The sequence below is a fragment of the Temnothorax longispinosus genome, chromosome 3, assembly GCF_030848805.1.
Source record: "Temnothorax longispinosus isolate EJ_2023e chromosome 3, Tlon_JGU_v1, whole genome shotgun sequence".
Taxonomy (NCBI): Eukaryota; Metazoa; Arthropoda; class Insecta; order Hymenoptera; family Formicidae; genus Temnothorax; species Temnothorax longispinosus.
Genome location: NC_092360.1, coordinates 1,531,882 through 1,557,674, shown reverse-complemented (window position 1 = coordinate 1,557,674; position 25,793 = coordinate 1,531,882). Strand labels below are relative to the sequence as shown.

At 30.9% G+C, this 25,793-nt stretch overlaps 3 protein-coding genes across 14 annotated transcripts in view; 1 reads left to right on the top strand and 2 right to left on the bottom strand.

The window, feature by feature from the left end:
* Window positions 1-1,852: 1,852 nt before the first annotated feature.
* On the bottom strand, window positions 1,853-12,947 carry LOC139810779 (uncharacterized). Its single transcript, XM_071774646.1, has 12 exons — window positions 12,677-12,947; window positions 10,168-10,420; window positions 8,395-8,479; window positions 8,048-8,227; window positions 7,861-7,898; window positions 7,616-7,775; window positions 7,236-7,354; window positions 6,841-6,973; window positions 4,607-5,192; window positions 3,619-4,187; window positions 2,841-3,049; window positions 1,853-2,170 (listed from the first exon to the last, which is right to left on the bottom strand). The coding sequence occupies exons 1-11, from the start codon at window positions 12,697-12,699 to the stop codon at window positions 2,886-2,888; spliced, it is 2,310 nt and encodes a 769-aa protein (XP_071630747.1). The 5' UTR covers window positions 12,700-12,947; the 3' UTR covers window positions 1,853-2,170; window positions 2,841-2,885.
* LOC139810772 (alkylglycerol monooxygenase) lies at window positions 5,015-25,066 on the top strand. Of its 3 annotated transcripts, XM_071774632.1 has the most exons (11): window positions 5,015-5,136; window positions 17,809-18,008; window positions 18,914-19,202; window positions 19,903-20,021; window positions 20,481-20,635; window positions 20,728-20,831; window positions 21,033-21,195; window positions 21,261-21,412; window positions 21,723-21,857; window positions 22,018-22,137; window positions 23,331-25,066. In XM_071774632.1, the coding sequence occupies exons 3-11, from the start codon at window positions 19,068-19,070 to the stop codon at window positions 23,628-23,630; spliced, it is 1,383 nt and encodes a 460-aa protein (XP_071630733.1). In that variant the 5' UTR covers window positions 5,015-5,136; window positions 17,809-18,008; window positions 18,914-19,067; the 3' UTR covers window positions 23,631-25,066. The 3 variants fall into 3 exon arrangements, with proteins under 3 accessions (XP_071630733.1, XP_071630734.1, XP_071630736.1); XM_071774633.1 differs by lacking the exon at window positions 17,809-18,008; XM_071774635.1 differs by lacking the exons at window positions 5,015-5,136; window positions 17,809-18,008 and adding an exon at window positions 11,542-12,071.
* Window positions 24,717-25,793, bottom strand: part of LOC139810763 (uncharacterized) — a 30,069-nt gene continuing 28,992 nt past the window's right edge. For all 10 annotated transcript variants that reach the window (XM_071774604.1, XM_071774606.1, XM_071774605.1 and 7 more), the window contains one exon: window positions 24,717-25,619. The gene's annotated coding sequence lies outside the window, so the exon portion shown is untranslated. The remainder of the gene's footprint in view (window positions 25,620-25,793) is intronic.

The window sequence follows — 25,793 nt, the reverse complement described above, 5'->3', positions numbered from 1 at the left end:
GTTGAATAAGAGTTAGTAAATGAGTTTTTAAATAATAGTTTTAAATTTATAAAAATTTAAAAATACTCTTTTCTTCTTTCATGTTTTGTATATAATACAAACAATATAAATAATATTTAATACTTAAATGTAATTGTTGTTATTGATTACATTAATAATACCGACATAGCAAAAATGTTGATCAATGTAGGGGAAGCTTGGGCAAAACGAACGCCTTAGGCAAAGCGGATAGGCTTTTTTTGCTGTATATCTATATCGCATCTATATTAGATAGTGCTATGAGTCTCTAGCAGGAAGAAAGAGCGACCGGTCGCCGACACCATGGCAGTGCGAAAGAACATGTGATGTCCAAGTTCGCGCCAAGTATGTATAGGTCTTTTGGGCAAATAGGATGGGGCAAAGCCGATGAACCATATCTTCTTCACTCGGTCATAGGCCGGTATTCATAGTCAGATTTTATACTGTATGTACAATCTTAAGATGTCATAAAGTGTCATAAACCAATCACAGAGCCGTATTAGTATCTTAAGACATTATACTTAAGACGGTCTTGAAAAAAGAACGGACTATGAATACGGGCCATTATGTGACTGCTGTTTTTTCTGTTTTAAGATGGTTTTTCAATACAAACGTAAAACAGACCAAGCGAAATGGACGGAGACCAGTCCCAGTGACTCACCCGCTTTACCCAGGGGGATCGGGCAAAGCGGATAGTTTCTTTTGCTTTAATTTTTTATTGCAAAGAGGTTTAAATGTTTAACATCTTTATTTTTTCTTATTTTATTTAAAAGTTGATTACTTTGAGAGGATTATTAGAATAAAAAATGTTTCTGATCTCTTTATTTTCTTGCTAAACCTTAACACATCCGCGCTGCCCGGGCATCTCCTAATTAATCTTTCCTCAAGTAGTGAAAAAGTTTAATCAAAAAATAAGAATTGTAACTTATCTAGAATCAATGATATTAAGTTGATATCTTGTTTATATTTAAAAATGTGCATTTATCGAAAGATTAGTCTTGTATTATTACCAGATGTTTATCACATTCAACTGTCATTGTTATATAATATAAAAATATAATAAAAATTGTTATATAATAATAATTTTTTAGGACATTTTCGGATAAAAATTTTGTTAATTTGTGTGTGTGTGTTGTGTGTGTGTGTGTGTGTGTGTGTGTGTGTGTGTGTGTGTGTGTGTGTGTGTGTGTGTGTGTGTGTGTGTGTGTGTGTGTGTGTGATGTATTTCAGATATCCTTTACAAAATTTTTGTCTTTATATAAGTAAAATTAATTTTTATCTTGTATTAAGAAGAAATTGTTCAGATTTTAATTTTATATTAAATAATAATTCATTAATGTGAACAATTTTATACAATTACGGCTGCTTCATATTTTGAATAGCAATACATAGCTTAATAGCGTAAAATTTAAAATATTGGACATTACAGACGCGCGCTTTGCGCGCGCTATTTAGTTTTAACATTACACACAACTGTCAAAATATACGATGACAGTTACTCATGAAGTAAGCGCAGCGAGAGAACTAATCGACATCGCGGAAAAGCGACAACAATAAACTTCGATAGATTTGAGTATTGACTTTACGTGCCTTTTTTAGATATGGATGGATCGCGATTCAATAAAGTTATAATATCAAAAGAGATTGATTTCAGAACACATCACAGTCGTATCTAACGTCAGTAACGTCTCTGTATAAATTCAATTGTTGTTTATAATTTTATCGCATATTTATTATCGAGAATAAATCAAGTTCTATACGCATGTAAAATACGCGTATGAAATCCGAAAGTGCACAGAAATGAATAAAAATGGCGAATAAATCACGGTAGAAATTAGGAAAACAACATATTTATTTGCATAATATATAATAAAGTAAAATGCAGTAATGTAACACTGTCAAAGCATGAACAACGTTAAATATTCTCAATGAGGGATAAAAGAGGTAGAAGTACACCAAAGCAAAACTTCAAACATGTCGCACGTAGTGCAATCATATCGCGATACGTTTATTTACGGTGAAGATATTTGAGTGATCTGTAGGCCGTTGGTTTAAATCATGGTGCTGGTGAAAATGAACGCAACAGTGCGGAAAACATATGCCAATAATTCTTCCGTTGATATCTCGGCGAAATTAGATTGATCTTTCAGACCTAGAAATACAATTTGTTTAATTTAATACAATTTTGTTTAATTAAAGAAATATTAAAGTCTTATTTTAATTATACGTTTTTATTATTAATAGAGGAGAGTCCCTTATTATGAGATAGGCTCCTAATATGAGGTAGCGAGGTTACTGCTAAAAACTAATAGGACCCATTTGTTGGTTCCACCATGAACTTATTGCATTTATTAAATTCATTACATTCATTAAATTCATTACATTTTTAAATTCCGCCCATAGACTTCCGGCAATCACACAAAATAAACTCGATATCTCATAATAGGGAACTTTCTTCTAATACCTAAATATAGCGGTAAAATACAGATGGTGATGTTATATAAAAAAATAAACAAGTTATTTTGAATAAATTATATTTACAAAGACAAAGTCATATTACCAATTTAATTAATTTATTTTTTATTAATATATGTAGACATACACATTGTCTTTGTATTAGCCAAAAAGTAGAGAGAGAGGAAGGGAGGGAGAGAGAGAGAGAGAGAGAGAGAGAGAGAGAGAGAGAGAGCTAGGGGAGAAAAGGAGAGGAAGACAGGAAGAAACAGATGAGCTGATGTGATATATGAATAATTAATGTCTTTTAAAAAATAGAATAATTAATGTCTTTTTTTACGACAAAAATAACTTTGTGAAACACTTACCGATACGTAAAAAGATTATAATTATAACCATTTATCATAGTGTGCTTAAAAATCAGAGTACATGATCTCTTGCGGTTTTTCGAATTTAATAGGTCGATAGACTGTGAATGATTGATCCCATCCACGCGGCGCTGTGTTGTAATTTGTCAGATTGTGAAGGCTGGCCAATTTCGGTCCAGTATAATTGTTATTCTCGTACAGTTTGTTTCCTGAAAATTTTAAAACATTAAATATAAATCAGTGAATATAAACATATGATAGAAAAATTATTAAATATTACTAACTAATATATAATTTTAATATATGCATACATCTCATAAACTCAACTTTTTATATAATAAAGACAATACGCCTATTACCGTGTTTTTATTGTTACAAATAAATACAGACACCATGTATTTGATACTGAACATAGTGAATTATATTAATATAAATTCTTAATTACCGCATAAGAAAAATTAATCTCATTAAGAGAGAGATCTATTTTAAATTAAAACTTAAAAAGAAATATGGTTCTTATAGTACCTTGTAAGAAATTATTGTATTTTAGAAAAGATTTTTTTTTTGTATTTTTGTACTTTTATAATTTTTTATCTTTACATAACACGGGAAAAATTTCGTTTTTTGTATATAATTTAATAGTATAATTAATTTTCATTAATCCATTTGCTATATATGTATAAGGATTAGGAACATATGCGTTAGAGATCGTTTTTGTACGTTTAGTGTGCGAAAGCGATAACATCAGAACTACAAAAGCGCATGCGTATTAACTTGCCTAATTCCGGATTAACGTCAACGAGTTTGCATTCTGGTGTGGTGGTGCCTAAAAGATTATCCAAAACCGGTGTGCTACGCAGATGTTTCTTAGTCTCGAGTATGTTCTCCTGCGAGGCGACCATCGAGAGCATCAGCGACTTCGCCTCGGGAGGCATCTCGGCCTCGGTGTTGACGAATCTCGTGCCGTTGGCATAAAGGGCCTCCAATTCCTGCGAGGTGGTCGAATGACGTCGAGTACCCGAGTACTCGTCCTCGAACGCGATCGAGTACTCGCTGCTGTCGCAACAGTTCAATAGGGCGGACGGCGCGGAATTTCCGCGATCTATAGATCCCGCCTCGTTCTGATAATCTTCGGAGTCAGTGTCATCCGTCGTATATTCGCTTTCGTCAGTGGAAACGTAGCCGTTGCATCGGGACTGTAGTTTCGCTGATCCTTCGTAGCTCTCGTGTGCACTGCATAATTGATCGTTGCACTGTAGTTTCCTTTCGTAGCTTCCACGTGTGTCGTACAATCGGCTGTTACATTGGGACTGCAGTTTCGCGGATCCTTCGTAGTTTCCGCGTGTGCTATATAATTGGATTAAAATGGATTCTCGATTTGATTTCGCGAAACTTTGATCTCCTCTATCTAAAGAGAGATATACTACATCTACATGTGACTGCAATTGCTAGTAAAAATATAAACGAAAGATAAACATACTTTATCGAACTTCGTTGAACTACGGACTGTTATGAATAACAATATCACGAATGACATCTTGTGTCTATCACATTTGCAATTGAAATAGCAGATTAAAATATGCATTGCTAAAAAAGTACACATAGCGCGACATCAAACAAACAACTCAAACTTCCTCCACCATTTACGTCAATCATCGGAGAATGATTTGAATAATTACGTTATCGTTAAGAAACACTAAAATAAAATATAAAAGGCTTTTTGGTACATTATTATTTATTAAAACCGAAGAATCCATCATTCTCACCGTGCGTATCTCTCCTTCTCGTTGTTATACTTGATAGAATTTTTCGTCTCGAAGAAACGCGCTATGCCATTATCCAACGGACACTGCTGTACGATTGGAATGATCCTTGGACTGATCTGCTTGTATTGCAGAACCGGTCTACAGGTTTTCTCGAATTCTTGTATCAGTTGCTTCACTGGCACAGGAGTGTATCCGTTTTCCTCATTGTCATTCTGCATCTGTCTGTCGCTCTGTTGCTTATTCCCGATCTTGTTGTCAATTACATTATCGTACTTGTTATCGTAACGCTGTTGAATTCTCATGCCTCTGCCATTGTAGCTCCGCGCATTACGAACGTCAGATTTTCTCGGCGACTGATAATTGTTGTTAATATATCTATTATTGTTACTTGCGACAGCGTAATTATTGGCCATGTTAGTGCGCCGATTGTTAGTAGATTCGAAAACGGTACGACGAGATTTCTCGACGATGGGCGACCGTGAATGATCGGAAGGAAAATCGGAATCTGTGCCCACCGCAATTTCCCGCAGGTAAATCTTTTTTATCTCGTTCGAATGGCCGCATCGATTAGCGTTACAGTACCTGTCTGCAACTCGCAAATCGAAATTGATACAGCGGAGCATAGCAACTGGAAAAAGCTTTGTTACAGGATTAAGCATACCTAAAGTGTCTTCCCGAAGAATTAGAGGAAACTATATACATATACTTGAAAAGATTTAAAAAATGGTATAAAAGAAAAAAATATGTCAAAATAAAATGTAAAAATAAAACTTGTATTTAATTACAGTTTAATTACTTTATATACATAATATTATAGATCGGATCTCTAATAGTTGTGTAAAAAGAAATGTAAGATTTCACATTTTTATAAATCTGTTCTCTTATAATTTATTATAGGGGAAAGCCCGGGCAAAACGAACGCCTTCCTTGCTTTTTTTTCGCTCATCTATATTAGATAGCGCTGTGAGTCTCTAGCAGGAAGAAGGAGCGACCGGTCGCCGATGTCATGGCAATGCAAAAGAACAATTGATTGCTCTTGTATGTCTTTTTTTTGCCAAACTTTAACACATCCGCGCTGGCGCTGCCCGGGCTTCCCTTATGTCTGTTTTAGCACAAATACTTTAATTGCGTTATCTAAATATCTTTAATGTTGTATATGCTTGGCAACAAAAATGCTTTAATGTGTTATTTTATCGTGAGATTAGATGTTTACCTTGAAATGCACTTAATCTCTGTATTCATCAAACATGACAAAAAAACACGATCGACATCGAAAGATACGGTTTTTTGTTTATCTTAGATATATCGCAGAAGTGTCAAGCGCGCGCGCGCGCTTTCCGTCGATTAAATAACATCGATAACGATTGCCAATTAGAACGTTAAAGATCGTTTAACTCGAGCTTTCTAAGTATCCGATCCAACATTGATCTCTATTTCGGAGGCGTGTCAAGTACCTCGAAATTCTAGAACACTTCCTCGCTCATATAAGTCTGATAGAAAAAAGAGGATAAAACTTTTTAAAAAATTCTTCTACTTTATTTATACGATTAAATCGTATTTATTTCTTCTTTTTTATTATAATAATTATTGTATTTATATTATGTTATTATAGCTCTTTTTATATATTATGTATTTTTATTTTGTATTATATGTATTATATTTATTAAAAAACAATAAAATTTCGAAATTGAAAAAATAAGATATAAAATATAAGACACTGTAAGAAATCAAGATTCTTGAAAAAAATGTGAAGAAAAATATAACTAAAAAGTTCTAAGTACATGATTATACCAGTCTCAAAAAATCTCTAGCGTATTCTCTGCACTGTAAAATAACATGATTTTTCTTGGGAAAAAAATAAATATTGACGTTGTGTAAGTACATACATAATAGGTCTGTTTTTTATTGCTGCACTGCTGAACTAGTGCAATAAGTTAGAGTGGGACAAGTATATTTTGTTTCACTCTAACTTTTACTGCACTAGTGTGCACTAGTTCAGCAATGCAGCAATAAAAAACAGACCTAATGTCAAGCGACATCGTGTAATAAATTCCAACCTCGGCTTTCGAAAGACTTTGTTGACATTGATATTCGCTCGTAATTTTAAAACATTTTGGAGAGAATAGATAAAACAGACTTCGCCGTTTGCCAACGCCGTTGGCTAAATCTGCCAAGTGAGATCACCTTGCATTTGAGATTATTATTCTGTCCATCATTGAATTGTGTTTACGCACCTGTTATCGGGATATTCGCGTTGTCAAGGGAGATATCCACTGTAAAAGGATTATAAAATGATTTGTCAATGCTCGAAACTGGCGTACGCGGTGTCAGCGAAGGCGTCATGAACTTTGCGTTACCATTAATTTCCTGAAATCACAATTGTTTACCCTTTATAATGCAAAATATCATTACTTTTTAAGATTACGAAAATTTATTCCAGCTTTTACAGAATAAAATATTATGAACTTCCTTGAAATTGAAAAATATATTATTCTATTTATTTATTTTAAGCTTTTTAATGCAGATACTATTATAAGAATTTAAATTTATAAAATAAAATAGAAAATTATTATTCTACGGGTGAATAAATTGTTACAATATATATACAATAAGAAATTTTACTACTTACTAATTTTTCTGGATATGTTGGCGTCTTCGGTGTGACAGGCGTATTGGGTGTCTGTGGTTGTTCTTGGTCCACCACCCACTTTTCCGATCTTTTCCTACGTTTCGCAAATATCTCAGCACCTGTGAATTGTTTTGGCAACGCTATGTTATATGCATATTATATATATAGCAATAATTTTATATTTATATAGTTGAAGATATTTCTCATAGCAAACAAGTGTTTTATCACATATTGTTATATTATATTATATTATTATATTATTATATTATTATATTTATATTACATAAAATATTATGTAATGTTATATATTTTATGTAATCTTAACATACATAATTTTGATATTACAATTAGCTCACGTCAGTTAAATGCACGACACTTACCGCGTCCTTTTTGATTGTTCAAATCGCGGACGATATCAAAGAGCTTCTCAGGATTTTTCGGTACCGGTGCGATATTGACTTCTTCACCTAACGCCTGAATGCCGTGAATGTCTAGCACTTTCCCGCATGGATTCATCACGCATTTGAGGGGTAGTTTTTCCTATTAGAAGAAATTTTATTTTACAGTAGATGTGTGTGTGTGTAGATACATGCAGAAAATTTAACGTTGCACACTATGCTTTTACCTTATGAATCGTCGTGGTTTCTTCTTCGTCTTCGACACCTGTGAAATACTATCTATTATATCGTACAAATTGTGTATGTTTTTGATAATGTAAACACAAAATTCTTCGAACAAGAACGCGACAAATTTTTACATAATGCGACAGTTTTAATGTAGAAATAAATTATATGAGAAATTTTAATGCATACCATTACCGTCGTGGATCCATTTAACAGATCGCTTTTTTCTATTCACGTACATGGACTGTCCTTTGCTTTTCACATTTTTCACATCGCTGAGCGAATGCGAAATTCGACGTGCAAGCTCGACTTGATCCTCGACCGTAGGATGCGTCGGTGCGTAAAAATACGAGGACGCAAACATTTTCTCTGAAAATGAATTTTGAACGTTGTCTTAATCTCAATAAATGTGTATCTATTTCTTCTAGATACTTCAGACATTATATATCATATTTAATCCATCCAAAGAAAATTCCTTAAAATATTTGTTATTGTAAAAGTTAATTCTGTTGTTAATTATATCAAAAGGCACGTACTATTTTTTGATTGTAATAGCTCTTGAGAGTCTGATGCTGGAGTAAGTAGCTTTTGCAAATTAATCGGTGTACTTTCGCCCCCTTCCTGCAAGTAAAACAGTAATTGTTACGCATTTATATCGATGAAATAGAACCAACGAAACCATATGTGTGAAAAATTCTAAAATTATAATTTTTTTCTTTGGCCTTGAATTTTCTGATGAATTTGTACTCAATTATTTTTTTAACAAAAATGACCGAGAAGTCAATAACCTTGAATTATAAATAATTATAAATGATAACGTTTAAAATGTTGAAATAATCATTTTTAAGTAAAATTTGTCTTATAAGAAAATTAGTTTACAGTTCTAAAAATAAATATAGAGGAAAGTCCCCTATTATGAGATAGGTTCCTAATATGCGACAGCGAGGTTTCTGCTAAACTAATAGGCCCTATCTGTTGGTTCCAACATGAACTTATTGCCTTTGGGGTAAAACCTATTTAGTGAAAAATTCATTGTTTGATCGTGCGTGTAGTCGTTGCAGAGAAAGAAATTGTGAAATTGGATGTTGTCAAGTGTCATGGATATGAGTCTTTAAACCTTGTTTATTATATAATTAATAAATATTTGGCAATAAGTTCTGCATGCAGCGATAGAGTAAGGTCGTATTAATAGGAAAATACGGGATATGTTGAGTTGCTCAATTGTAGAGATTAGATTTGGTGATCGTGAAACCGCAAGGCATGGTGCTCGTAACATGAGATACTCAGGGTACTCCTGGGTTGTTGAAGTATGAAAGTTATTGTATAGTAATAAAAGAAGAGAAAATACTATATTAACGTTAAGGGAAGGTTTATACAAATTTATAAGACTGCTGACCTTGATTTGAGAGGGAAGGGTGGAGGGGGAAGATTAGGTACAATATTGAGTATAAGTAGGTTTACGATTGTTGCAAATATGCTTCTCCATTACATTTGTCTTTCAAAAACTTTAAATAAAGTTTTTTAATTGCAATATCATGTATTTTGCACTTTATTAGCGATTTCCCGGGGTCTCTCATATTAAGAGCACACTTTTGCGATTTTGCCGAAAGCTCATTTTTCACATTTTTCTAATTTTCAGCAAAATTAATATTTAAATTAAATTTTACAATCAGCATCTTAAAGCTTATTAAATTCCCTTTAAAATGACCTACTATATTTTTCAATTCTGCCCATAGACTTCCGGCAATCACACAAAATAGATATGGTATCTCATAATCGGGTACTTTCCTCTATTTAATCAAGTATCATGTCTTAAGACTTAAGAAAATCGGTTTTAAACTTGTTAAATTTATAAATGAAAGTATTAGACCTAGTCTACAATTAGTCGTATGTCGGAGTCCAATGAAGGTGGTCCAATGAAGAAAATTCGTTTTCGAAAAATAAATTTGCTCATTGGACCATCGGCTACGTTCCGACATCTGACTCCCGACATACGACTGATTGTAGACCTTAGTCTAAGGCCGGTATTCATAGTCGGTTCCTATTTCAAGAGCGTCTTAAATAATGTCTTAAGATGCTAATACGGCTCTGTAATTGGCTGATGACATCTTAAGACTATACTTAAGATGGTAAATATAAATAAATATAAGAATCGACTATGAATACCGGCCTCAGGATGAATAATAGATTGGTCACGTACGAATTGTGACTTCTAAAGTGGTGTAAAGCTTCAAAAACGTCAAGCTTGAACGTGTTTCTTTTTTCAACGAATCCTCCAAAGTTTTGCAAGTTAAAACGACTCCACTCACCATGCCGAAGTGCAATATTTTTGAAGTGAGATTCTCGAGGAAGTTCCTTTTAACCGGATCGTGTCTGTCAGACGGCTTGTAACCGCGCGAACGTATTACAACATTGTCTGCCGATACGCTACGCTGCAGATAATTCTTCTCCTGTAGGGATCCGCTGTATTTCACGCTGCACTTGTACTCCGCATCCTTAGAGCACGTGAGCCCATACGAGGTGTTGCTCAGAACGTTGCGCTTGGCGTTTGCCGTAACGTGTCTGCGGACATTTGAAACGTTTGCAATGCGATGCGGATCCTCCATTTACGCAAACTCTACGAGATTTCGCGATGACCGTACAAACATAAAGTATAACGAAAACTGTACAGATAAAGAGAAACTTTCGTAACTTCGTGTGTAGAAGAGTGATGATTTTTTATAAGATTATTTTAGATAAGAAAATATTAAATGTAAACTTCATTCTAAATATCTTAAATTTTATTTGAAAACTTTAAATTATTTTAAATTGAAAATTTGACTTTTGTTATGTCACTAATTGTAAGTTAACTTATTATAAAAATTTATTGTCAATTAACTTCTTTAAAAAACAAAAGAAAATTAAATTTGTTATGATACCAATAAAATTTTATATTTTGTAATTACGTTAAACGTAAAATAATTATCTGATTTTCGACAATACATTATATTAGTTAATTATTGCCGGATTTATCTCGCAATAGTATTACTACTACACTATTGGCCTAAAAAATTGCGATAATAAAGTTTCTAACTACATAATTTTCTTTCAATTAAAAATGGTTAAAACAATGTTATTTTTTATTAAAAAATAAGATATTAATTGGAATGTTAAGTACTATTATTAAATAATGAAAATAAAAATATCTTTTGACACTTGTAAGAAGGCAAACGCGATAATTTTTTCATTTCAGTAAATGTATGTCGAAAAATTATAAAATTACAATCGCTATTTTTTTTGTCGGAAATAATTAATCACCTATTCTAAATGAGATTTAAAATCAGAAATCGTACAAATTCATTAAAATTGCACCTTCAATTCTTGATTCTAAATTTGCGAATGTTTACATTGTTTTCTTGTTCCAAGCGGCAGAAATATATTTAGCAACGTCAGTACGTTCAGTGTGCAGAAACATCGTGTTCACCCGATCTTGAATTTTCGACATCGCGATATCTGATCAATTGTACAAGATATGTAAGAGAGAGAGAAAGAGAGAAACATAAGGATCTGCCCGGGCCGACATGCCGTAGAGCTCGGCAAAGCTTTTTTGACTACGAGAATTGGTTACCTTCCAAGCAGCCAATTAATTCCGCGTCGCGGTATTGGCAGTGGTACAACGAGCTCTGTGTAAAAGAAACGCTAAATTTATCTGTTGTAACGTAATACGCAGTAACAGTTCGAAAGCAGTCGCCCTTGCCGCGCACGCGATCGGCATCGTATTGCGTATAAAAAACCCGACAACAATCCACAATAATACAATATTATATTTTTGATAGATAAATAATTAGTCTTTTATTCTCCAGTCCGGATGCAAACTTTGTATAATTATGTTTAATAAGCAATTAGCAAAATTTTGCGATACACATGTATGTATACATATTTTAATACTAATTTAATAAGATTTACATTAATATTAACGTATATATGTATTGCCTCCTGTTAATTTGTCTGGAAAAATAATATGGCGCGGTTCAATTCTCACAACGCAATCGATACTTCGCTTTAAATAGATTGTTTGGTAGAAGTTTGAGAGTTTCTTCGAAGCCGGTCAGGCTGTTCGCGGTACTGAAATTTCGAGAAAGTTTTAACGGATCAAACTTCGACCATTGATAACTTAATTTGGATAACAATTCGCAAGCGTTTAATTGACAAAGCGATTGGAAAGGAAAAACACGTAAGTCTCGAAGAAAATGCATTAATTATCATATAAAATATTCCGAGACAAATTAAAAATTGTGTTAATTGTTTTCCAAAATAGTATTTTTACATTTTCCAACCACCGAGTAGATTATAAACAGCTAAGTTATTTCGATATCGAATTTATAAACACGAGTCTTTAGAATAACTCCTAACTGTCAACTTCGATTATTACTCCATAATTTTGTCAAAATGCACATTTTTTCTATTTATTTAAAAGTTTGCGATGACGCGCTCTCTTTCTCTCCCTCTCTCTCTCTGTCTTTCTCTCTCTTCCGACATTTCATAACATACTGCTGTCACTAAAATTTCCCCTGTACAGTTACCGCAATTGGAAAACATGTCACGATTAACTTAGCATTCATCATCCATGGAAAAATAGCCACATTGATAGACACATTTCTGATATCACTCTCTCGGGGAAATCCTCTTTTGCAAACGATAACGGTGATAAATTTATAAAAAAAAAAAGACGAAAGAAGAAAAAACCATGATTTGGATAACTCGCACTCTCTCTCTTCCTCCCTCTCTCGTCCCCATTCTCTCCCAGGTTGACAGAGACATTGCAAATAGAGATTTTACTTATCAAACGATGCTCTCCTCATCGCGACGTGCACGCACACAGAAAGTGGGTCGTCTCCCTTCTTCGCCTACACTTTGTTTTCCTTCGTTACCCGCGATTTATTTTTCTCACGGCTTTACGTAATGCGCGACACCCCGGCCTACACACTTTGCCGAAGGTGGTCAGAGTCCGCCTGAACTCGACGACGAGGGCTCCCTCGTCGCGGCAGGCGAATCTCGCATCTTGCAAAACGCTCCCTGGCACGCACCGGCCGTTCAAATACGAGAGTCAGCGTACCAGAAGGAGTCACCGCCGCTGCTACCGCCGCCACCGCTGCTGCAACGCTCAGGGGCTAACGACTACGGGCCGGTTCATTGATAGAACAGAGATGAGAAAAGGGAGTAACGAGAAGAGCGAGAGAGAGAAATGGAACTTATTTTTATATCGAGCAAACTGCCGTGCGAATCGTCACGGATCTCCATCGGGTACTTCGCGACTCTAGTAGCATGCAAAATGATCTCTCCCCGAAAGAAAGGTCATTGCCCGAACGCGGTATATCGGTTCGTATAACGATAACGATCGCTTCACCTACATACGTGAACGGGTATATCTTCCGGAACGGCATCGACCGTGTTGGCGAGAGAAGTGTCACTTCCGTGGTGGCGGAGGCCTCTCTCGATGCCTTCTCCACGGCTCTAGACTGGTACTATCGAGAGAACCCGCCTCGTGCCCTTCTCTTCACCATGAAGACCCGATCCGAGATGGTCGAGCCCAATCAGGCGGGGTCCGCAACTTATATGCGATGAATTACAAACACGGCCGGCACACACGGCGCTTTATAATAGCGCCCAAACTGTCGTCTATACAGCGCCTGCTTGCCGACTGGCTTGGGACGCCTTTCGGTAAAAATAGATCATCAGAAAGCGACACCTCAAGATCCGAGCCGAGCCAACGGGTTGTCCGTTATGGCACGTCCGTACGGCGTCGTGTACACAGCAAAGTGGTAGCTGTGCTTGTTACCACGCGAACACCTGCGGGTCACCAAACTGAAGACATTTAAAGTACGACCTTTGCGGTTTACTTCGTCTTCCCCGCGTCGGGAACGAATTATTCTGTAATTATTACATATTAATTCGAAAGATAACGACGAAGTTTTATTACAATGTATTTTAAGATATAAACAAATTGCATTAGGTATTATATTGTTTATATACATTTGTTTAGATACGTGATAGACACAAGACATTAACCCCGGAATGATCTTGCACCTACTCATCTTTAATCGTCATTACTTACGTGTTATCCATATTTTCTCTCAAAATCTTAATTCTATTGTTGGTTATTTCGTGTTTCTTGTTTTTCTTAGACTTCCTCATCTTACTTTTTAATTTTTCCATTTCCGTTTTAGATTCCGCTTGTTTTAGTCGAAACTCAAGTTTGTTATGTCATTCCTTTTTCTTTGCATTTTGTTCATTTATATATATAGTTTATATTTCTTTAATTTTTTCAAAGGTACATACATATAATTGAGCTCTTTTTATTCTTCGTGGAAATTTTAAGTTTCTGAGACATGAAGTTTAACGCGTGGAATAAAATTTGATTCTACTGTTAGTTTTTGATTTATCTTCCTTATTTTATAAATCTATCGTGTCTTTTTATATCTATTTTTTGTCATTTTAATATGTTATTGTTACTTTAATTTCTTACTTTTCTCAATTATATGTTTTTAGAAGCTGTTTAATTTCTTAGTAGATAGTAGTTACCATATATTTCCAGAATTATTTTTAAATTACATTCTTCGAAAATTCTTTTTAGCTTTTATTTTTTTTAGACAACTATATTACATAAATTATGTACGCATCCAAGAGAGAGAAATATATTCTGTGATTTTTATTAATTGCATGTTTTAATATAAGTTAGTAAACAGTTTGAATAATACTATTCTTGAAGTAATTTTTTACTGTAGCTATTATTTCGATATCTTCAATATACAAGTGAGTAGTATAGTTCTCATCGTAATTATTTGATGCTTTTTGTTGAGATCGTAGAAATCCAGCATCTAAAAAAATTAATTTAATATAATACATTTTCTACAATTATAGATGTTAATAATCGAAAATAAAGGTTTTTCCTGGAAAAAAGAATAAGATCCTACAGTTGATAAGTTTTATGAAAATACATTTCGGTACGTATACCTAAAATATCACGTCTTTTAAGAGTTTTAAGCAGATAAATCTTAATTAATAAAAATGTTTCACGAAATTTATTCCTGGTAATGCTAGAAATAAATATATTGAAAATGAAATTTGTATGTTGAATATATTTTATGTAGGTATATTGAAAGAGAGAGAGAGAGAGAGAGAGAGAGAGAGAGAGAAACTTTAATAAAACACAGCTCATTTACTTATTTAAGCTGCCATATAAAACAAATAAAAAATAAAGTTTGATTAAAACTGGACAATGATTTTAAAAATCTTCATTCTTTTTCAAATCTTTTTAATTTATATGTATGCTTACTATGATTCTCAATCCAGCTTTTTAGTTTAAATGTATTAGACAAATCTATTATATGGAGGGGCAAAAGTCATAGTGGTGTAAGTCAAATTTTAAATATTGACTCGTGTGCATAGATGCAATTTATATATTGTACAGATTGCATCTATGCACACGAGTCAATATCTTAAAAAAAATTGACTTGCACCTATGGCTTTTACCCCTCCACATATAACTGTACCATATTATTAAATATTAATCTTATGAAATTAAAGTAGAATTATTTAAAAAATAAAATAAAATAAAATTTAATAAATGATCAAAAATAGAAGTTAAAACTCACCTGTACTCTCTTCTACTTCATATCTACTTTGTATTGGATGATACTAATGAATTCTGTTCTGCATGGAAGGTCTCTACAACATGTTTAATAATAATAGTTAATCTACAAATTAAATATAATATACAGTTATCATTTTATTGTCGATTCAAGAAAGAGTAAATTATTGAAACTTACTTATTTGTTTGTTTTACTTTTTACAATGTTTTCAGCAATTGCATAGTGATCTTCTTTTCAGAATTGCCTTCCAATATCTTCTAGCTGAAAATTGCCGTTGTTACTAGAAACCTAGAAATTTAATAATATTGGTAAAAATAAACAGAAGAAATACAGCTCTAAAATTAATTTTATAAAAAAATGTGTACCTCTAAATTACTAGAAATATTTTATCCATTGTTTATCGTTTAGAAAAATTATCATCTTCTTATTTAGCTGCATTCGGGAAGCGATTAGCGCTATTTTTTTATTCTATCCTTGTTTTGCACCTATTAATAAGCAATAAAGATAGATGCAATAGCGCTAACAGCACGCTCCTCAAATGCAGCCGTAGTCTGATGCTCCAAACAGTATAGTCTAATGCATTAAAGAATTTCTTATCATTTTTCTTTAAATATTTGTAAGATTTGTAATCTGCTTCTTTTAATTTTATCAACGATTTTCTTGTGTTCTACAGAATCCAAATTATTTTTATTTTTATGACAATCATCATCTGTTCGTTGCTTTTGTGTTATCTAAAAAATTAATGAAGACTAAAGTATATATAATTTAAAATATGAAACATATCTAAATACTTTTGATCCATTAATTTTGTTTTCTGTTTTTATTTGTTTTGTCATTATCATATATATCACTATCTATTTCATATATTTTTAAATCATAGAAAAGAGTTTCTTGTTCAAGGAACTCTCTCGTAACTACTTAGTTCAAATTTTGTTTCTTTTTTTTAATAATTGCTAATTTTTTCTTCTCGATGAGTTAAAAAACTTTTGATTTATTTTCATCTTTATTTCTATAATAAGCAAACTTTTATTATTAATTTGAATCTAGGAAAAATTATTATAAATTGTAAATATAAAATATAATTAAATGTGAGTTACAACAAGATTAGCACATGTATAATTTCCTTATTCCTTTTCTTTTTATCTTTAAACAGAGAGAGAGTCAAGAGATTTATATATTAATTATCTCATTAATAAGACATAAATTCAATTTTCTTACCTCTGCAATCTTTACTTCAATAAATTATTAATGTATAAACACTCAATATGGACGTTTATATGAATACAAGTTTACTTACAATTTTCACATGCTTAGACTAGTAAGCCCAAACACCAAATGATTCCAAAGTTGTCGACCCATATATGCCTCCTACTGCTTCTGTACGCATGCGTATTGTACGCAGAGTCGACCACGTGCAATTGCTCTGATAAACTCGTGCTTAAATGTAACACATTTTAAAGCTTATAATACTTTTTTATGTCTTTTCTGCTGATTATGCCGTTATTAAAATTATTATTAATTAGTACTTTTATCCCCCTATATACTTGTTATTAATGTCATTAATTTTTGTTAATTATTTAAGTTATTTGAAATAAAGCTCTTTAGTACGTGCCAATTTTTCTTTAACAACAGGAACATCATTAAAATAAGTATTTAAGCAAATTTTAAAAAATTTACTTTAAAACAGATATTAATAAAAAAAACAAATAAACATTATATTTAAATTTCTATAAATTTTATCCATAAATTTATATTAGAAACTTCTAAAAATCGAAACTTTTGTCTTCCAAATTATTAGTTTTATTTAGGCTTTGATAACTTGCGATTCGATTGTGCTACTACCGAAGCAATGATGTCACTGCCACAACACGCTCAGATAACAGTTTATGCCTAGCACGTTTACGCATTAAAATTCATGCTAAGAATTGCATGATCAGTACGAATAAATCCGAATCAAGATTATCTTTATGTATCCTAGAAACTTACTAATAATAAGTTTTATTGAAGATACTGGATTGTGATTATTTTTTATTTAATTGAACATATATTTGATTATTTCTAACTACTTCTTTAAGTCTTCCAGTCGGACACTTCAAACATTTCAAACTTTAATTTGGTATTTTTAATTATTCGAAATATATCTGAACAAATCAAGTTCTATTTCGCGAAATAAATGTGAAAAGAATCGAGTCTAATGTCATTGAGCGTACATGAAAACGGACATTCCGCAAAATCTCTTATCATTGAGTACCATGTGGAGGGGGGGGAACGCGTTGATTATGCAGTTGTTACATGAACCTTTAACATACTTGATTGTAGATCTCTTGTGTCTGTGTATCTCGGTATCGTAAATCTAGCGAAAAGTGCGTTCTACGAAAATTGATTTGGATATGAGTACACGAAGACGACTCCTCTTCGCAACTGTGTGTTCTGTAGCTAAAGATTTTTCGTCTTTAACTATCGTTATCTATAACGATGCCTCTATTTATGTACATATGTCAATGTGCTGTCAATATACGGTAATTATGCAGTTAATATGTTAATTTAATCAAATCATTATGTTGCTTAATTGATACCAAATACTTATTAAGAAAGTAAGTTTTTTAAAAAATTTATAATTGTATTTAATTAATCTTTTTATTAATATTTTTTGTTTATATAATAGTGCTTTTTCTTTTAACGAAAAAACTCTATGAACATGTCAAAATAACTAAAATAAGCATAAACTTTTTTTAGATAGTTTTACACTGAGAAAAGAAATTTGTTAATCCCAAAAAAGATGTAGTCCGATATACGAGCAACTAAATATTTTAGGTAGTTTAACTAAACATTAGTTAAATTAATTAATTCTTGGTTAAAAAATTTTAAAGGTTGACATGAATGCATTATACCTTTTTTAGTGCAACTTAATAATTGTTGAAACAACTAATGTTTAGTTAACTAATAATTAACATGTTTAGTTGCTCGTATCGGACTAAATATTTTTTAGGATTAACAAATTTTTTTTCTCAGTGTATATACTTTTCTAAAATTTGTTTGTTAATGTTTGAAATGTTTTATATTTGTAAATTAAGAAAATAATTTTATAAAGTTTAAGTATTTTTTGAAAGTTTATATATATCTTATCATATAATTCTAGAAATAATTCTTATTTAGTGAGTTTTGTAATAAATTATGAATGTAAAAAAGGACTGTATGAAATTATCGATAAAAGTATTATCATTAATTTTTGCTTTTTATCAGACACGTATTTTATGTCGATACGTCAGGCTGAATCCGTTGAATTATAAATAATAATATAAGCTCGAACATGTGGTGAGCGTTATCTTAATCGGTTTACATTAATGAATAGTTTTGAATTCGCGGGTTTACGTACACGTATCGCGCCTTCAAGATAACTGATTTGTCACGTGCGTTGTTCTAGCTCGAACTTATATAAACACATACTCGCGGCGCAAGCGATTAAACTAATGCCGTATATCGTCTGAGAGGTTTGCTTGTACACCTGAGACGCTCCTGAAAAATTTACAACATATTTTTACGGTTTGGTGATTTGTGCGTATTTACGAGTGTACAAGATGAGCATAATATTAAGTCCACTCGCTGAAATCGTCGATTATTTTCCAAAACACTTCGGAAAACTTTGGTATATTGTCAGCCCAAAGGAAACGACTTTCGAGTTTTTGCACGAAGTGCCGGACTATCAACAACAGGTAACATTTTTAATATGAGAAATTTTAATTATTTCGAATGCTATTAATTATATTTTATTAAACGTGTGCTATAAATTGATAATGTAAAAGAGACTAACAATATTATGTAGGTATACTGATTTAAAGAAGAATCATGTATTGCTTTATAATATCTTTATACGATCATGAAATGAATATAAATTTAATGAATATTTAGAAAAAAAGCGTTGAAGTTTAAATTTACACTAAAATAAATAAATTTTTAGAAACAATCTCAAGAATAATTTCAATTTTGAGTAATTTTTATTAAAGTTTTATTGAATTTTGCTATTTTAACTTTACTTATTTAATGTAATAATAGTAATTTAATAAGATGGTAATGCTTTCCTGTACTACAGTGTGAATTATCCAAGCTTCGATTAGCATTCAGTCCATTAGCATTCCGCAGGAACAGCATCTACAAAATTCTTCTTTGAAAAATCTACTTGATACAGTTTATTCCAAAGTAGCATAAACGATGTCAAATGCATCGAAGAAGTCCAGTAATTTGAATGCGCAGCTGGCCTGTTACTTGTGTACGAACGCGGCAAGCTACATGAATCGTTAACAAGTCATATGTGCGCGCTATTCTTGTCGAGACCTCATTCGAATGTAGCACTAATACATGAAACTACGCGCAAAGCTTAACTTTCTGCATACACACAATCTCTGATATTTATAGATATGGATACCGTTTTTTCTGCTGTTGATTTTGGAGCAATTAATATTGAGGAAGAAAAGATTCCGTTTAAACGATCAAGTGACATCATTATCACACTGGATGCTCATTGAAACTGTCCGGTAAGAGTAAATTACGACTTATCCTTTACTATCAAGGTAGCAAGCTGACATTATTTGTCGTTATTTTAATTTTGAAATGATGTCTGCCGATATTTTGATGTCAAAATAGCGATAAATAACATCAGTTTGCTATATTTCGCTTCAGATCAGATGCGTTCACAAACACAATTCAGTTATTTGATTTTATTTAATTATGTCTTTTATCTAAAAGAGTATTAAAAAAAAACAAATATAAAGGGGATTGCATAAAGAAAAAACAAAAAGGAGACTTTAAATTCAGTAGTTATAAAAAATATAATAAGTATATAACAAAGATAAGATATTTATATAAAGATATAAAAAATAAATAAGGATAAAGATAATAAACATGTAAAGTATGAATCTAAAATGTGTGTATTGTATTTATACATTTTTGTTTGTTTGACAAATTTAGACGAAAAGTCATTATCGGTTTCACAGAATTTTTTCTCGCGGTGCCGAATATTTTGTATACATTGCCATTTATGAGAGGTTCGGCAGAGGATACACTTTACCCTGGAACTCGCTATGGACATGGTATATTACCTTCATTGCCGTGGACTTTTGTTACTATTGGGCTCATCGCAGTAATCATGGTTAAATTCCTATCCAAGCATTCCTCAGCATTTGACACAGCCGTCTCTCTCTGTTCTCCTTTAATTTAAGATGTTAATTGATCTGCTTACAGAAGTTCACTTTTTATGGGCCTACCATCAAGTGCATCACAGCAGCGAGGAATTTAATTTCGCGGTTGGTCTGCGACAATCCATTCTACAACATTGGTGCAACTTTGTAAGTATCATTTCTCTAAAATTTCTTCAGTACAAAAAATTTATTATGAAGAAAAATATTAATAATTTTAATTTTCGGTATTTTATATCTTTAAAAACCAATTAAAATAAATTAAAAATAAAAGCTGTTTTTAAATTATAACTATAAAAGATTTAAAAATAAAATTTATTATATATATTTTGATTCAAATATTTTTTGCAGGTAATTTATTTACCGCTTGCCTTTTTTATACCTCCATCGCACTTTATGGTCCATAATCAATTCAATTTAATATATCAATTGTGGATACATACAACAGTCATTGGTAATCTTGGACCACTCGAGTTGATTTTTAATACGCCTAAACATCATCGTGTTCATCATGGTAAATTAAATATATAATACTTCTTTCCGCGACTTATATTATATACGCATTTTTTACATTTACAGGCTGCAATCTTTATTGCTTGGATAAGAATTACGGTGGTGTATTTATTGTATGGGATAGATTGTTCGGTACATTTCAAGAGGAAGAACAAATAGAAGAAATAGTTTATGGACTAGTAGTTAATATCGAATCATTTAACGCGTTCTACCTGCAGGTAAAATTTATGTACTTGACACACTACCGTGTTTCTTGATAAGTATAATAAATTATTACATGCCCTCAATAAATGATCGAAAAAAATGAGTTAGTATTCATATATTAATTGTAATGGAATTTAAAGTGTTGTTAGATACTTTAAATATGCCAATTTCTGCAATTTATTGATAAACAGAAAAAACTGAAGGAAGCAGAATTAAGAAATATTCGAAAGTTTGTGCACGATAATAATAAAATAAAAGTAATTTTATACGTAAGTGTGACAATTTAAATTATTCTTAAACATATTGTTTTCTGTAATGTTATAGATATTTTACTTGAAGGATTTAATTAAGAAAAGTATAAGTATGAGTACATGGGCTGATAAGTTTGCCGTTTACTGGAAAGGTCCTAGCTGGTTTCCAGGTGCACCACGTTTGGGTTTAGATGAATTTAAAATAAAGGTAAGATGATCAAAGGTGTATAGTAAATGTATAATAACAATATATAAATGCGTTTTTTTATATTATTTATAAATAATTTTAAATTAATAAGAATTAAAAAAAAATTCAATTTATTTTAAATTTTTTCATGAAAGATATCGATCACTTCTTTGTCCCGTAGGTGAAACCCAGAGCCGTATACGATCCTCTTATACCAAAATGGCAAAAAATATACATAAGTGTGCAGTTTCTGATGGCCCTTTTCAATCATTATAAACTATACAAACCACAATATCATGAGGTGAGTTTTTATAACATAATTCATTTGCTGTTAAATTTTTTATATAATTAATATTATTCCAGATTATAAGCATAATAAATATTAAAATTAGTTATTAAATTTCTTAATAATAATGTCCGACAATTAAATTCGTAGGTATATTTTTTTGGAATAATTTTCTAATATTTTTTCGTAAATTAAAATTTTAACATTTCCAATTTTACATTGGTTAAACGATTCCTTGTTTGATCTGCGACGAATCAATCATATATTTATTTATATTAAAACTTTAAAATATAAATATGTAAAACAATAAGTCATGCAGATTTGTAAAAACGAAATAAAACCGTATTGTTTATAGATTACTGTAACAAAAACTTTACCATTATGTACATATCGTTTCATTATCAAAGAGATAATTTGCTGCAAATTGTCCCTAACAATGTTTTTAAGTTGTACCAAAATAGTATTCTTATCAAAGGTAATACTACACGAGGCTTTTATCTATAGTAGATAAAAATTGTAAGCGCATGCAAAAAAGTAAAAAGGATAGAAATGCATCTTATCAAATATAGGATATTTTTATCTGTAGTAGATAAAAACTGTAGGAATGCAAAAAAGTAAAAAGCATAGGACTGTATCTTATCAAATAGAAGATTTTTATCTGTAGTAAATTAAAACTGTAGGAATGTATAGTAAAAAGCATATAACACAGAATTATAAAACTCAAGAAAAATATATAAAACAGTTGAAATAATTTTTTTATATTTTTTTAATATGTTTTTCATTTTATTTTTCTCTCTTTTAATGTAATTATAATAATGTAATATAATAAATGTAATAGTAAAAAATATATATTATAAAATGTATATAATAATATTTTTTTAATATACACATATATATATGTATTATTGATATTTTTTTACAAAAATTTACTAATCTTTTGATAGCTTTATATGCTTTCTATGCTGTCATGCTTTAAAATACTTATAAAAGTTGTTTAAATGAATTTTTTGCAAAGTTTCAATTACACTATTATATTTGGTTGTACTTATACTGTATTCAATTACAACGTGGAAAGTTTTGAGAAATGCAAATATATTTTTATTGAAATAATTACTTGTGTAAAAATTAATTAATTATGTTCATGATGATTGGAGGTGTCTGAATTAAGCACATTAGATTATTATTATTTACTTTGATTCTATTTTTAGAATTTAGGCGATCCTTGGATTATATTTGCAGTGGCGAACAACTTAATTGCCCTCGCCAGCATCGGTTTGTTATTTGATAAACGTGCGTTTATATATCCTAGCACCATTGAAATTGTGCGCTGTGCCCTTTATGTATACTTCATGCGTATATACGAAGATAACTTAATCGATTATTTGATATATTACATACACGTATGTCAATTGAACTGTATTTGGGTACCTTTTTTCGTATATAAAATTTACAAGTATATTTATTTGTTTCTTCATTCACGAGATGTTGTATTTTATCAACGATCTTGAAAAAAGGATTGAGAATTTGTATAATCACAATTTTAAAGCGTTACGCATAAAAAAAACCTCAAGAAACTTTTCTGTGTCAAATTACGTGTTAAGAAATATAATTTTGATTTATTTTATCATAGCGTAACAAATGTTAAATACTAACTGTGATATATGCGATTTGTCTAGATAAGAATGTGTAAAATTATTCTCTCGCACTTAATAATATCTGATAATAACAATTGTATTCGTAATAGATTTGATATATCAAATTCAGATATCAAAATTTCATTATATGTATAATATTAAAGTGATATTTTTGCTTGATAGTGTTCCATAAACAGAAATAATTATAATTTATTTATTATGAATTATAATTTACTGATTATAAATTTTAATTTATTGATTATAAATTTTAACTTATTTACAAAGTGTAAAAATTGACAAATTCATGTATACATTATTAATTTGTCATCATGATTGCTATTTTCTTAATGCTTCCGTACCATTTTCGTTGTTAGTAGTTCTATACGACCTATTAGAACTATATTAAGATCTACGGTTACGCAAATAAATTAATCAAAATGTTGAAAACATTGTGTAAATAAGCATGTAAGATGTATATGTATGTATGATTATATTTGTATACTTATATTATATAAATAGCGGCAATAGCGGAAATAATTATTATTACTATATTTATCAACTATTTATTAAAATAAAACGCAACCTTTTTTTATTAAAATAAATATTAAACATTGTATAACAATTGTAAGTGTAATAAATAAGATAAAAACGTATTTAGATATTTAAACTATTAAATAGAATTGTTTTTTTATTGTAAATAAATAAAATAAAACTTAGAAAATATTTTATCTTTCACATATTACACAAAAAAATATCAAGGAAAGTTTTAAACATGTGTGTAATGGAATTTTGCACGTTCGCTATTTGTTTATTGTTGTTCGTGTAAAGTGTATCCTCTTGCATAGTACAAACATAGGAAGCGTTTACTTCTTATGTCAATCATGTCACCCACATTAAACGACGCAGCGATGTGTTAATACAATTTATAGGAAAAATAAATAAACGTGCGCACTAACAAGATTCAGATAATGCACAGATGTATATTTTCATCGTTAAGGAAACAAACTTTTTAAATCACATTATTATAACTTGTAATAATATACAATACATGTGTAAACATAATTGATAACATGTACAGTAACTTTTTATAATAAGAGAAACAAATGTAATAAGTTATCAAACAATTATTGGAATTATTTAAATAGAAAAGTATATATTTTGCTACTTTCCGTAATGTGTGTTGTCCTAAATATTATATTCGCATATAAAATTTTCTATTTAGATATTATGTATATGTCTTCCTTTGTAAACATGCGTTAAGATAGCATTATTGTATTTTTGAGTTTCGCAGACATCGCTTGAAATCATTACACGATACGAGGTACGTCAAATATATTATAAAATTTTACGAAAGCGCATCCACAAAGATATCCCATAATCAAAATGTTTATAAAACACGCTATAAGAGTACAGTGTCGTACGCGTTATAATACAAGTACAACATGTAAGTAGCACTTCAAAGTATGTGTAAAATGCAACTTAATTGTATGTAAAGATTTCAAAAACAGTTAAGATTGTTTGCGTTTTTCCTGAACAAATATTATAGAGCAAGAATTATTACAACAAATATGTCGGTCCAAATTTAATAATGACAAACAAGCAAGCGTCTTCCCCACCTCCTTATCCCACGCAACAATATTATATTTTAAAGATAGCAACTATCTTACTTAAGCATAATATAAATGTTATCAGAAGACATCGCGTAAAACAAGGACAAAATGTAATACTATCTTTTATATCCACAATGCACAAGTTCTTTAGTACATTATATTTAATATCGTGTTTTACATATAAAGCTTCTTGAGTTATTCGGTAATATATTTATGAAATCGTGGCAAAAATCCTTCCTGATGGTCCGCTTATCTAAAATTAAAAACAAAATATAATTAGTCATCTAATTACAGATTTAGCAAGAGAAAGAGGGAAAAAACTGTTTTTTTTTTTTTTTTTTAAATTAATTTTACCATGTTTTATTGTAGGGATAAGATATATATTTATCATCCAAAAATAATAATAAAATAAAGGTTTTAAGAGATA